Below are 15151 nucleotides of genomic sequence, written 5' to 3' on the forward strand. Positions count from 1 at the left end.
GTTTGATGTGTGATTCTTGTCATGGTGTTGGTGTAAGCAGCAGAATTTTGAGCCCTTGACAGCCACACTTTAGCTGATTTCTTCAGCTGGCAGGACTTGGGGATCCTCATCAGTTTCTGAATGGTGAGTTTGACTGCTGGGTGGGCCTAGGCAAAAGTGGAAGGGCCCAGGGCCTGCCCAGACCCACCTGTGGATACACCTTGCCCCAAACACATGTTTTTGCATAGTGTGAATTACTACTACTACTACTACTACTACTACTACTATTAAACATTTCTATAGTGCTACTAGACTTACGCAGCGCTGTACAAATTAACATGAAAAGACAGTCCCGAATTAAAGCCAGGTTGCTAATTTCTTGACCATTATTCCAGTTTTTAAGTTTCTTTCATCTTTTCTGTACCCTTTCATGGGCATCACTTAGAGATGTTGCGGAGAACTGGATTTAGCACTGATCCCTGTGGACTCCTCTGGTTCAGGGGTTCTCAACTCAGTCCTTAGGATCTCCCATCCAGTCAGTTTTTCAGCATATCCACAATGAATATGTATCAGAGAGATGCACTTGCAGTGCCTCCTTGGTATGCAAATCTCTTTCCTGCGTTGTCATTGCAGATATCCTGAAAAGCTGACTGGCTGGGAGTGTCCTGAGGACTGGGTTGAAAATCACTTCCCTGGTCACTTTTCCTGCTGTAGAGTAGGTAACAGTGAATACTTTTATGCTTTTGCTCAAATGGTTCACCCGGTTTGTAATTTTTTCTAATTTTTTGATTTTCCCACACACATCTGGCAAATTATCTTAAACTTGACCATACTTTTACATTTTTTAAATTCCAGTAATGAGTTATCTAAATAGAGATTATGAATTGGAGGGCATGGTGGATATATGATGTGGACAGACAGCTACTAGTGGCCAGGTAGAGACCATGGCGTTCATTTTGATGTAGATTGGTGTTTCAAAATGGCCAAAAACATATCCATCTGCCCCAAACTTCTAAATTGCGATTTTCAAACAGGCAGAATTTGGATGTTTTCCATTCAGTTAGTCCTAATAGCAAGGGGGCATGTTTTGGGCAGGACTAGAGCAGCCTCAAAATAGGGACGCCTTTCAGCGATAATGGAACAGGAAGACTTGTCTAACTCTAAATGATGTATGTTTTTATCTAAACCTGTTTCAATCACGTACGAGTTAAAAAAAATACTCTGAATGACCAGTGGATGGATTAAAGCTTGACCTATCCTTAATCTCTCAGTAGATACTGACCCCCTCCCACCCCCTCTAAGAACTGAAACTGAAAGGGGATTCCAGGTGATATGACAGCATCAGGTATTATGGGCATATCCAACAGAGCAGCAAGCAGCTCCCAGGGGTAGCCTAGTGGTCAGTGCAGTGGACTGTGAATAAGGGAATCCAGGTCCATATTCCACTCCCCCTAGTATATTTGTGGTGGAAATTGTGAGACTTTCAAAAACCACCAAATTACCTATTGTATCTAAATATAGCAAAAACCTACAGGTTGGGAGGAAGTGACGTCACCGAAGCTGATGGCTGCCTAGCGTTCTAGCTCCCGTTCCTCGACAACTACAAAAGCTATAAAAAGCTATCACCAACCTGTTTGGATCGGCCTGCAGTGTTCTCCGCTGCTCCTCATTGAATTTAAGATGAGTAAAGCGACTTCGGCGCGAGCTAAAGTGCAGGAGAAGGCAGCTGACGGCGGGCCGGCCAAAACCGCGAAGCGCCACGAGGTAATGGCGCCGGTCTCTCCTTCTGACTCTGACTCAGCGCTTTCACTAGCGGAGTCGCGGAAACCGCATATTAAAAAAGGAATCTCAGGCGAACTTCGCCAGATCCTAAGCGGTATACAAGCTGATATAAATATATCGAGGGATGAGATTTTGGAAAGAATGGAGTCGTTGAGCTCTGACTTCCGTGAGCTGGGGAACAGAGTTGAGGAGGTAGAAGCCAAGGTGGATGAGCACTCTGAATCCATACACTCAGTCGAAACCAATCTCCAAGCTTTAGATCAAAAACAAATAGATCTAACATATAAGCTTGACGATCTTGAAAACAGGGGAAGGAGAAATAATCTGAGATTCCGTGGAGTTCCTGAGGGTGGAGAAACAGAGGATGTTATTCAAATTGTACAGACACTGTGTGCCAGCTTGCTGGGGGCCGACGCTGAAGGGGTAAAGATTGAGATCGACAGAGCACATAGATCCCTGGGTCAGCGGCAGGAAAACAGAGCGCGGGACATTATCACCCGATTCCATAGGTATGAAACAAAGGAACAATTGCTTAACTGCGCCAGGAAAAAGTCTAACTTGGAATTTGGTGGGGCCACTGTGTCTGTCTATCAAGACTTATCACAGTTCACTCTGCAGCAAAGACGACTCATGAAGCCAGTTCTGGACATTTTGGCCAAGGAACAGATAACATATAGATGGGGCTTCCCCTTTTCCTTGATGTACTCACTTCAGGGGGTCAAGATGAGAGTGACGTCGATGATGGAAGCTTGGAAATCCCTGCATGGAGCAGGCCTGGTACAGACTAATAAACCGCCTGGCGCTTTGGCCCCAGCCACGAAGACAAAGCTTCAAAAGTGGCAAAGGATTCCTGCCACTCCTAAAAGAAATATTCCAAAAAGAAAAGTGGCTGTGGATGAAACCTGAACATTACTAGAAGAAAAATGGCTGAAATTGATATCCTGGCTGGTAATGTTGCAAAGAGTTATTGGTGTTACTCTTTGTCTCAAGTTTGAATATGTTTTGTTTCTTGTTTATTAATGCTACCTTTAGCAAAAGTGAACTTTAATATTATAGTTAATGGAGGAAATGGTAATTAAGGATGTGAGGCTCCTTGTGAATGAAGTTGCATAAGTTACAAGATATTAAGAGGAGGGGAAATTTAAGGTTATGAACAATGGGCAGGGACCAATCATGAAGATGGGTAATTAAGGTTGCTCAATCTGGGTCCATAAAATTGGTGATGACATAGGTATTTGGGGGGGGGGGGGGGGGGGCTGGGTTGCCTGAATGCTGGTGGGTTACTTCCTCGCTTCCCACTACTGGGACTTGATCCCGTTAGTTGGTGCTAGACATGGGGGGATGGGGGGGACATGGGTAGGGGGAGGGTCATCACTAGGGGGAGGGAGGGTTAGGGAGGGAAGGGAGCACAACTGGTATTGGATAGAACAAAGACATGAAGTGGATGGATCCCTCTTGGAGGGAGAGAAAGCTGATGTAATATCCCAGGTATGAATACAGATTTAAAAATCTTATCATATAATGTCAAGGGGCTGAATATGCCTCAGAAAAGACAGAAGTTTTTCAAAGAGATGCAGATGTTTAGGCCGCACATTGTACTGTTGCAGGAGACCCATCTCCGTAGGGCACATGAGAGGCTGTTAGCTCATCCAGAATACCCATGCTCCTTCTTCGCTTCCTCTGCTGATGACTCCAAAAAACGTGGGGTGGCAATTCTGTTCCACAAAACAATATCAGTCCAAGTAAAGAAAATTAGGCGGGACCCGGGAGGGCGTTTTTTACTTTTGCAAATTGTCCTGGACCAGGTGGATCTCACGCTTGCTTCGATTTACGCCCCTAATGAACATCAGGGGTCCTTTTACACTAAGGTGAAAAACACTCTGGCTGCATTTATTCGGGGTTCTTTGATTATGGGGGGTGATTTCAACGAGGTTATGGACCCCGGGTTGGATAGATCTGGGAACTCTCAACATCCAACGTCTAGGGACTCGGTGGCACTGGGCTCTTTGGTCCGTTCACTGGGCACCCTGGATGTATGGAGATTAACTCATATGACGACCAAAGACTACACCTTTTTTTCTCCTGTACACAACTCATACTCCCGGATCGATCATATCTTCCTCGACGTTACACTAGCAGAGAGGGGCCCGAAAGCTGAAATTGGCAACATTACATTTTCAGACCATGCCCCAGTTTGGGTAACCTTGTCGAGTATCAGAGCTGAGGCCAAAGATCAAAGATGGACACTTAACACAGACCTATTGCTGGAGGGGGAGGCTGTAGAGGGGTGTAGGAAGGTCCTGAAGGAGTATTTGGAGTTCAACATGGAATCGGGCCCCCCCCTTAGCGTGGTATGGGATGCTATGAAGGCAGTCTCAAGAGGGTACTTCATACAGTTAGCTAGTAGGCAAGCGAGGGTTCGGAGGGCCCAGCTGGCACAGTGCTTGGACAGGATTAGGATCCTAGAGGCACAGCATAAATCAGGTGGTTCCCCCTCTGTTCTGGAGGAGCTGCGTGGACAGAGGCTCCAGCTGGATACAATTTATTCTGACCAGCTAAGTTGGTTACAATCCAGAAACAAAGTCCGATCCTACGAGTTTACTAATAAGGCAGGTAGACTCCTGGCAATAAAGCTGCGTAGGCAAAGAGTGGACCGCACGGTCCCTCACATTAGGGACTCGAAAGGAGAGTTGTTGAACACCTCTGAGACCATAAGGAAACGCTTTAGTGAATTTTATCAGAAACTATATGCGCAGGAGACCAATCCACCTGAAAATGCTATCCTGGATTATTTGGCAGAGAGTGAACTGACCTCTATAACCAGCCAGCAGAGGGCAGCCCTAGATGCACCGGTAACTCCGGTTGAGGTCCAAAAAGCCATTCAACATTTACCTTCCTGTAAATCACCAGGCTTAGATGGCTTCCCGAATGAATTTTACAAGAAATATGCCCCTGAATTGGCCCCCCTGTTGGCTGATTTATTTAATTTGATTGGGAAAGGGGAGTCTTTGCCCACTTCCATGTTGGAAGCATGGATTGCAGTACTGCCCAAACCGAATAAAGATCATAAGGATTGTGGATCCTTTCGCCCTATATCTGTCTTAAATGCTGACGTCAAAATTCTAGCTAAAGTCCTGGCCAACCGTCTAGCACCTTTGCTCCCAGCTGTTATTCATCCTGATCAGGTGGGATTTGTCCCTTATAGAAAAGCAACTGATAACACTAGGCGAGTGGTCGATTTAATATACTTGGCTAAGAGAATGAAGAAACCCCTTTGTCTCTTAAGCTTAGATGCCGAAAAGGCTTTTGATAGGGTGCATTGGCCATTTATGTATAAGGTGATGGAGACCTTTGGGATAGGACCACAGTTTTGTGGATGGATACAAGCATTCTATAGCTCCCCTAAAGCCTGTGTTCGTGTCAATGGGGGTAACTCAGGGATGATACCCTTACATAGAGGCACTAGACAGGGCTGCCCTTTGTCTCCTTTATTATTTGCAATGGTAATGGAGCCGTTTGCAACCAGGTTGAGAGCTGACCCCAATATATCGGGACTCACCATGGGTGGGAGAACACATAAATTAGCCCTTTTTGCAGATGACGTTCTGTTATTTGTTACTAACCCCCTGACCACTTTCCCTGGGCTCCTGCGGGAAATAGAGGAATATTCGAATGTGTCGGGATTTAAAGTTAATATGTCCAAATCTGAAGTCTTAAACATAACCCTTCCGACGGAGCTTATGGAGTCATTGAGGACTTCCTACGCATTTAGATGGGCGGCTAAGAGCATTCGCTACCTGGGGATTAATTTGACAGCAGATCTATCAGATCTCTTTTCGGCTAATTATAAAGGTTTGGGAGAGGCAATTACAGAGGATCTGGGTAGATGGGGGGATATCACCCTCTCGTGGTTTGGCCAAATAGCAGCAGTAAAGATGAATGTCTTACCGCGCCTGCTCTACTTGTTTCAGGCCCTTCCAATCAACATGCCACGTAGATTTCTATCAATGCTACAAGATCGTATAATGCGCTTTATCTGGGGAGGGAAACGCCCACGCTTAGCACGTACGATTCTGTATCAGGATAGGGCGAGGGGAGGGCTGGGAGTACCCAATTTGGCCTGGTATTATAGAGCAGTTCAGGCACGCGCAGCAGTGGAGTGGTTCCAGGACTACCCAGATAGGCAATGGGTGCAGCTTGAACAATATACCCTAGGTGATAGGTCCTTGGGGGCCCTTATGTGGATACCGGGCTCACTTAGGTCCCTGGAAACAGGATTATGTCCTTCAATATATGTTACCCTTTCAAACTGGGATAGCATGTTCACACTCCGGCGCACAACACTATCTCGTCTGTCACCCATAGCCTATAATCCTTTGTTTTACCCAGGTACGACAAGGGGAATATTCACAAGATGGTACACTGAGGGACTACGACAATGGGGCCATTTATTTGATGGCGAGAATTTGTTGTCCTACTCTGCAGCTCTTGAGAAATTCCCGATAGTGGGATCTGATCGATACGCCTATTTTCAATTGGCATCCTTTCTTAAGACAAGGGCAGTTCGGGAGGTTATGGCCAGAGAACAAACAGCGATAGAGCTTATCTGTGAAGGTCCTCCTACGACTACTGGGCTGGTCTCTCGCCTGTATCACATTATTAATAGACAATCCCCGAGCTATACACTTCATAGGAAGAGTTGGCAGAGGGAGCTGGGTATGGAACTGGAGGAAGCTACATGGGAGAGGTTGGAGCGGGCAGTGGTGAGGGTGTCGTCTCATGTGCCCTTCCGGGAGAATGCGGTGAAGGTGCTGTATCGTTGGTACTTGACACCTGAGCGTCTTCAGCGTATTTACCCCACATTGACGGGGCTGTGCTGGAGGGGTTGTGGGGTACGTGGCACAGCTGGCCACCTATGATGGACCTGTAAGAAAGTTAGGGCCTATTGGAGATCGATTCATAGTAGGTTACAAGGATGGACGGGCAGCCCAATGCCATGGAGCCCAATGTTCTTTCTATTTTTTGGGGGAGCAGTGAACCTTTCCAGGAACCAACATATATTTGTGGGACAGGCCATAACTGCCGCAAGAGTTATAATTGCTGCATGTTGGAAGCAGCCCATGACTCCGCCTATCACTAGATGGGTCCAAAAACTGAGATACACCTGCGAGATGGAAAGACTTCTAGCAGAGAGGCATAACCAATTAGGCAGATGGCATCAGACCTGGGATTCTTTTCTTCTTCATGTATAATTTGATTTAAGGTTTCTGTTAAAGTTGTGCAGGAAGGGTGGGTGGGAGGGGCAGGGAGGGAGGGATGGGTAAATAATAGAATATTATAAATGAAAACTCTGAAAATGTGAAGTTTTGGAACCATAAATCTGACTAATTTATTTGACACTCCAATGCAATAAGAACTACTTACTTTTTGGTACATAGAGCAATAATCACTTTGACTTGTATTGTATAAACGTGAACTTTTGAGAATACTTTGGCCTACATAAATGACATGTACTATGGCTTGCATATTGTACTATGTTTCAGATGTTTTGTATTATCTATTAATAAAGACTTCAAAAAATTAAAAAAAAAAAAACCTACAGGTTGGAAGGTTGTGATTATAATGGTGTACAGTTGGGTACAGTAGGTTTTATTATGTTTCTGGAGGGCTCAAAATACAAAATAAAGGAGTTTTGGTGGGAATTGTAATGGGGTGCCATTTTCTAAAGTCTACTGTACTGATCACTAGGCAGTCCCTCTGATCTGTAGTGACATCTGTGTGGCCATTTCTCTTAAAATGATGCCAGACAGATGTTCTAGTGCCTAGTTTTTTGGCATTTATAATTTAGACGCTCACTTTTGAAAATGGTTCATCTGTGTAGACGTCTTCTGTGCAAAAACATCCATCTTAGAGTCATTTTTGAAAGGAAAACCCAGACGTTTTTCCTTTTCGAAATTGGATGTCTTTTTTTTTTTTTTGGCCGTAATGAGCTAAACGTCCCAATTCTGACTTGGATGCTTTTTTGAAAATGCCCCTCCATGAAAATTGTTTTTCATAAGAATTAAAGCCGTATTTTCCTTTGGGCAACAGTGAATGAAAGGCAAGAACGCTAAGCTTGATCACTCATTTCATTACAGTGCTTTGATATAAACCCAAGTTTAGTTCTGTTGGCATAAAGATCTTGGGACAGACCAAGAAAATGCAAGTTAAACAGGGTAGAAAAAAAATCTGTTGGATCCGCAGGATTTGTCCTTTAACTGTTCCAGTTAAACATTCTTCCTTTGTTAGATAAGTTTGTGGCTGAAAAGTAAAAAGATCTGTCAAGTCACACCCCCAAATTTTTACCTGGTTATTTTAATTTCCTGTGTGACTGCAGATAGCATGCAGACATCACATTGCAATAAAAGTCATAAACAGAAGTAAAGAAAATAAGATGATACCTTTTCTGTTGGACTACTAATACATTTCTTGACTACCTTTGAAAGCCAGAACCTTGCAGACTACTTTATCACCTTAGAAGTGAAACCCCTGGTTCAAGTGCGCTGCATAAGCGGATGCCTAATGCTTTCCCCTGTGGAGTGGGAATTGAGTACACACCAAACTTACTGATTTATGGGACCAAGGCTGGGGCTGACATTTACTAGATGGACAAATAAGCAGGTGCTTGTGTGCTGCAGAATTTGGGGGGGGGGGATGCACCTGGAAGGAAGAAAGCTGAATGTGCTCGGGTGCAGGAGCTGAAGAGATATGTGCAGATGGAGGAGAGGAAAAACTGGAGAGATATATGGGGTGGTCACCGAGAGAAAGCTATGGGGGTATGTGCTATGGGAAGGGTTTGGGGGGGTGGTTGAGTGAGAGCTGTGAGGGTATGTGGAGGAGGGTTTGAGAGAGAGAGAGAGAGGTGTGTGTACGTGCGTGCTGGGGGAGGCAGAGAGAGCCATGGGGGATATGTGTTGTTGGTAGGATCAATTTAACATTTTAAAGTCTGGTTCTTTTATTTGGGAAGGGGCGGAGGAGGGAAAGGGAAGAGTTAAAGAGGTTACTGTGGAAGGAGGAGGGATTGTGAAGTTCCAGCTTGGGTATGGGGGGAGCAAGAGGGATTGAGAGAGGCTACTGCTTGTGGGGGAAGAGAAATATAGACAGGCTACTGTTGGGGGCAGGAATATGATACCAAGGGTACTTCTGGGGTGGCTGGGTATGTGATGAAGAGAAACTTCAGTCTGTGGCTGCTGGGAGCGGGTTGATGAGTAATGGGATAGAGGCTCTAGCCTCTATCCCATTGCCTCAGCAACCGCATTCTAAAGCCTTTTTCCATTACCACATATGCTGCAGATGGGTGGTTAATGGAAAACTGCAGTAGCATCTTATTCACTCCTTACCTGCTTCTGTAATAAATAGTGTGCTGTATATCTCTGAATGTGCAATTTATAAATGTGCATAAATAAATAATTCTGGTCTTTCAAGATTTTTGGACTAGCTCCTAGATCATGAGAAACTTTGTCAAGGCCTCATTTAATTTGAGTCAAAAGAGCCCTGTTTTAAACTAGCTGTGTCCTGTTTAAATAAACATGTTGGACTGTTTGAATGCACTTCCTTTGACTTCTGTTGCCTGTCTTAGGGCTCTGTAATTTGTATGTGGTGGAGGATCCTGGCGGTTCTGGTTTAGATATTAAGCACTGAGATACTTGCATACTCTTCCTGCTGTTTAGAATGTTGGGTCTCCAGGTTTTATTGCATTTAACCACATTTTACTGCAGGGTGTGCATAAAAACTGTCCTCAGGGTTCCTCCCAAACTACATTCAGGGATTCATATCTCTCTGGTGCCCTCTCAGCTGTACTGCCATATGGAAGGTGCAGGAAATATCTACATTCCAGAGGAATAAAAATCATTCTTCATTTTTGCTTTGTACGATGCATTTTAGATTTCCTTCTAATCTTGATGGGGGTTATTTTTATAAAGGATTTTCATGCGTAAACCCTGTTTTACACACATAAAAGGGCTTTTATCTCAGTGGCTATGCTTGTAAGAGCATACATGGTGACAGGAAGGCGCATATTTGTACCTGATCCACATGTAGGTATGTTTGAAGGAGGACTTTGAGTGGAATGTGAATAGAATTAGGGTTATCATATTTGCCATGATAAAAAGAAAACCCGTCACACCCCTGCCACACCCCCTGCACCGCAGTGTCACCTTGACCCCCCCCCCCCAAGTAAACCAGATTCCTTCCCTCTCGCCCCGTGTATGTCCCCTCCCCAATCTTTTTTCCAGCCTCCTTCCACCCACCTTTTTTTATAGCTCACTCCATCTACATCCCCTCCCGTCCTGTATCTTATCGTGCCTGGTGGTCTAGTGGTCTCTTCAGGGTAGGAAGGAGCCCCTTCTTTCCTGCCCAGCACTATCGCAGACCTCTCACTCCCGGGGCTGCTTCAAAATGGCTGCCGAAAGTTCAAGCGGTGACCTCGCAAGACTTCTGCGGAAATCCCGCGAGGTCGCCGCATGAACTCTCGGCACTATGGGCAGTCAGTCTGAAGTGGTGCTGGGAGCAAGAAATCTGCGGCAGCACTGGGCAGGAAAGAGGGGGCTTTTTCCTTCCCCGAAGAGGCCACTAGACCACCAGGGCACAATGATAAGGCACAGGAGGGGAGAGGAGGGGAGGACACCCTGAGGCTCGCTCACTCGATCGCTCGCGCACCTACAAGTCAACCTGCCTGCAAACCTGGACATATGAGCAGGATGGCAAAACCCACCTGGATGTCCCACGGTGTCCTAAAATAAGATTACGTGTCTGTGTAAAGCTGGGCGTGTGGTAAACTAGGTAGAATCACAATTTACATAAATACCCTCGGATTCTATATATGGTGCTCAAAATTGTATGCACAAATTTGGGTGTGGGCCCACTTTACCTGTGCAATCTAATTGAGTAATGAGCCAATTAGCGCCAACAATTGGATGCTAAAAATTGATTATTGATGTTAATTGGCAACAATTTGTATTTACACATGCATCTTGCTATGTGCTATTCTATAAATATGCGTGCGTAAATTTCTTCGTATTCAATTGAAAAGGGGGCATGGCCTTGGATGAGCATGAGTGGATCAGGGGCGTTCACTAAACATGTGCGCAGTATTATAGAATTTGGGGGATTTGTGCTTAATGTACGTGCAAGGATTTACACCAGGTTTCAGTTGGTTTAAATCATTGTGCCAAAAGTTGGGCATGGATTCTGGCGCTATGCGCTATTTTATAAACAACGCCCAACTTGGAGCGCTGTTTATAGAATAGTACTCAGCACTTATTTTTTGGGGGGCGCCATTTATAGAATCTGGCCCATAGATTATATGTAAGTCACCCACGAATAAGAGTACAAGGACTGGGGGGACACTCAAGGAAGTTACATGGAAATACTTTGGAACAAATGGGAGGAAATATTTTTTTCACTCAGCGGATGGTTAGGCTGTGGTTCTCTTTGCCAGAGGATGTGGTAACAGCAGTTGGCATATCTGGGTTTGAGAGAGGTTTGGGCGGGTTCCTGGAGGAAAAGTCCATGGTCTGCCATTGAGACGGACATGTGAAAGCTGCTGCTTGCTCTGGGATTGGTAGCATGGAATGTTGCTACTATTTGGGTTTCTGCCTGGTACTTTTAACCTGGATTGGCCACTGTTGGAAACAGGATACTGGGCTAGAGCTAGATGGACCACTGGTCTGACCTGGTATAGTTATTCTTATGTTCTTATAAATATGCATATGTATGTGTCTAATAGGAGCCTACTTGGACATCCAACCTAGGTGATCAGTTCCAAAATTACCCTGTGCATATTTGAAATTTTACCTCTACAATTTTTTTTTACATTCATTCCTTTGTGCTGTTTCCCCAGTGCTGATCAAGTGCCATGGAATGCAATTCATTTCTTGTATTGGGAAGCATTGCTGCTTTGACAGTGCACATACTCATCTCTTTGAGCCTTTAAATACACAGATAATATGACATAGGGCCTAAGTGCCATTTGCCTTGGAGTCGTGGCCTTTTTCAGTTTTTGCCCTAAAAAGACTTATATAAATACATAAGTGTTGCCATACTGGATCAGACCGAAGGTCCATCAATCCCAGCATCCTGTTTTCCAACAATGGCTAATCCAGGTTACAAGTACCTGGCAAGATCCCAAAACAGTACAATACATTTTATGCTGCTTATCCTAGAAAAAAACAGTGGATTTTCCCCAAGTCCATCTTAATAATAGCTTATGGACTTTTCTTTTAGAAAGATATCCAAACCTTTTTTAAACCCCACTAAGCTAACTGCTTTTACCACTTTCCGCCTGATATTCAAAGCAATTTAAACGGCCCGGAGAGGCGCCTGGCCATTTAAATTGCTTGTCTTTGGCTAACCACGAATATTCAGTGGCACATAGCCGCTGAATATTCAAGATTAGCACCTGAGACGAAACCGGCTAACTTGTGTGCGTTCCTGGACAGAGTTGGCACTAATGCAGTTAAGTGATGATATTCAGCCCTGAACCATATAAGATAACTGCTTAAATTGGGCCGCATAAAACGCAGTTCTATCTTTAAGCGGTTCAGCTTATGCGGATAAGGGCTGAATATTGTACTTAACCATATAAGTTTTAGAGGCCAATATACAATTGAATATTTGATGCTGATGTCTGGACATGGCCTGGCATTGAATATCTGGGAATATAGCTGGCGGCAGACATAAAAATGCTGACCGCCGCTGGCTGAACATCGGCCGGGTTGTACTTACCATAGCCAGTTCTGATGTTTACGAAGTTTGGCTGACTTTGCATAAAATACATGCCTGTCTAACAAAATTTCTGTTTTTTTTTTTCCTGTCTAGGCTACTCAAAAAGGTGACCCAATGACTATTCTCAAACGCCAGCTGGAGGAGAAGGAAAAGCAACTGGCCACCGAGCACGAGGACGCCACTGCTGCCAAAAACAAATTAAGAGAACTTAGTAAGGTAGACTTATGTATTTTGATTTTTCAAAAGGTTTGTAGAGGAGTTCTTACTATTTCCCAGTCTCCTCGGCTGCCTGGATTATTCTCTTCTTCTCTGCCTCTGCTGATTTCTTTCAGTTGCATTCTGCAGTTGAGCAGCAGAACAGTACAGTGCATGCAGTGACATTTTGCAGTTTCTAATTTCTGTACCTTACCATGTGACCTACCTGGTTAGATCATCCATATCTTCAACTTGTGGCAGAATTCAAGTTTTCCAGGAGGGCATGACTGAAAAAGTAAATTGAGGCTGTTTTTTATAGAAAGTTTCTGTTCTTGGACAATAAAATAAGTGAATTTAAATGGAAACGCCATGCTCAAAAATCAACATTCAGCCATTGAATGTATCCCCCTTCAGTGCCTCTGCAATGCTTGAACTGTGAACTAACCATGAAGAGGCAAGAGCATCCATTTTTTTACAGCAGCAGAGTAATCATTGATGTCAAAAAGCCCTTTATTTTCAGAAATGGGGTGTGGGAGGAGAGCTTTCTGATATCCAAAGCTGGTGCAAGAGGATTGGGTGCTGTAGGTGAACTTTCAGCCTTGCACTTCCCCCCACCCTGTACCAATCAACTCCACAAGATTGTGATAACTAAACTCAATAATCATGATTATCCCACAACAACCCTATTGGCCATCATAATGTGGGCTATTTCCAAATGTCGTCTACCCAGATAAATGTGCTATTTGAAAATTTCCTACCTTCCTGCAGGTACTACTGATGGTTCTTATATGCCTGTTAGAACCTATACAAGCTGATGCCCTAGGTGACTGCATAGTCATGCCTAAAGGTTAGGCCAACCCTGCTGACATTATTCTTCTACTTGTACAAAATGGGTGCTCCCACCAATAAGAGAGAGCTTTTCAAACGTTTTAGGCTACTTGAGATTTTGATGATGAAGATCTCCTGTAATTGGGAATCAAGAAAAGTGATGTCAGGACCCTGGACTTCCCACTCATCCATCTACATGTCAGTGACTGTTAACTTTATATCCTGAAGTGGCACCCAGCTTTTGATTAGCCTCTTGACAAGCAGAAGAGAAGTAGAGAGAGGGTGAAGGCAGCTAACTATTTTGCTGGAACTGAGGTGATTCATTCAAAACTGGAACTATTTTAGAAAAAAAAAAAGCTTGTCTATGCAAGGGCCTCACTATACATCAAGAACTGTCTTATTTAGGGTTACCAAACGTCCAGATCTCCCCGGACATGTCTTTCTTTTCATGGGACTGTCAGGGGTCCGGGTGTTATTTTCCAGCCAGCCTGTTTGTCCAGGTGTCTGGGCTGGCGGGTAGGCTGGTGGGTGGGTGGACTGACTGGCTGGCTGGCCTTCACCCCCATGAACCTACCGTAGCTTGCCCTGGTGGTCTAATGGCCTCTTTGGGGCAGGAAAGAACCCCACTCATTCCTGTCCGCTGTTGCTAACGTCCCTGCTGACACCGAGACTTCAAGCAGCAGCCTTGCGAGACTTTGCGGAAGTCTTGCAAAGCTACCGCTTGAAGTGTCAGCAGCCATTTTCAAGAAGCAGCAGGCAGAGGCCACTGGACCATCAGGGCTGTAAGGTAGGCCTGTGAGAGGAGGGGGGATGGAGAGAATGGGACAAGTTGCTCATGGAGAGAAGAGGGCAAGCTGCTCGTGGATGGGAGGGGGGGGGGGAGAGAAGGAGGCAAGCTGCTCATGGATGGCAGGGGAAAGAAAAGGGGGACCATGCTGTTCATGGATGTTTGCTTTTTTGGAAATATACATATTTTCTAATTTTGTATTTAGACAATGGAAAAATGCATTTCTGTTACTTCTACCAATATTTTCACTGCTTATAGAATCTGGCTTTCTTGGAGGGTCAAGGTGACTGTTTGGTAGGGGCGGGGCTGGAGGCGGCCATTTATTTCTTGTGTTCTTTTTTTTTTTTGTCTCCACAAATATGGTAACCCTAGTCTTATTCATAGGAGTGATTTCTGTGGGTGCCACTGGGTGCTGAGCAGCCCTTATTGAGCAAGCTCCTTCATTGTGAACAGGAAGAGGTCTTTTGCATTGTGTTTGACACCCCCAATCATTTGGAAATGTTGGCGCCTGTGTTATCATTTGTTTGAGTTCTGTGTACGTACAAGTCACTGTTGCTTTAAAATGCACTAAATTGAAGTTATTGTTCAAGTTATAAGACATCCCATTATTTTACAGCAACCTTGGGTTGCCAGAGAGCAAAAAATCTCACAGCCCAATCTGTGACCGAAAGGAGCCCAAAATAACCTAAGTAAGCTATCTGAGGAGCGTGTATGTTTGGATCTCCTGTGGTCACTGCTGCGACAAGCTATGCTGCTGTGTGGCGTGCTTGCTCTCCTCCTTCTGCTCCTCCAATCCCATGTGGTCACTGCTCGCCG

The 15151-nt window shown here is 44.7% G+C and overlaps 1 protein-coding gene across 2 annotated transcripts in view; it reads left to right on the forward strand.

The window, feature by feature from the left end:
* The window catches only part of RRBP1 (ribosome binding protein 1), a 193657-nt gene that overhangs the window by 72825 nt on the left and 105681 nt on the right, over positions 1–15151 (forward strand). For both annotated transcript variants that reach the window (XM_030196260.1, XM_030196259.1), the window contains exon 4: positions 12619–12741. In XM_030196260.1, the coding sequence (XP_030052120.1) occupies positions 12619–12741 (123 nt within the window). The remainder of the gene's footprint in view (positions 1–12618; positions 12742–15151) is intronic.

This window comes from Microcaecilia unicolor, chromosome 3, assembly GCF_901765095.1.
Source record: "Microcaecilia unicolor chromosome 3, aMicUni1.1, whole genome shotgun sequence".
Classification (NCBI taxonomy): Eukaryota; Metazoa; Chordata; class Amphibia; order Gymnophiona; family Siphonopidae; genus Microcaecilia; species Microcaecilia unicolor.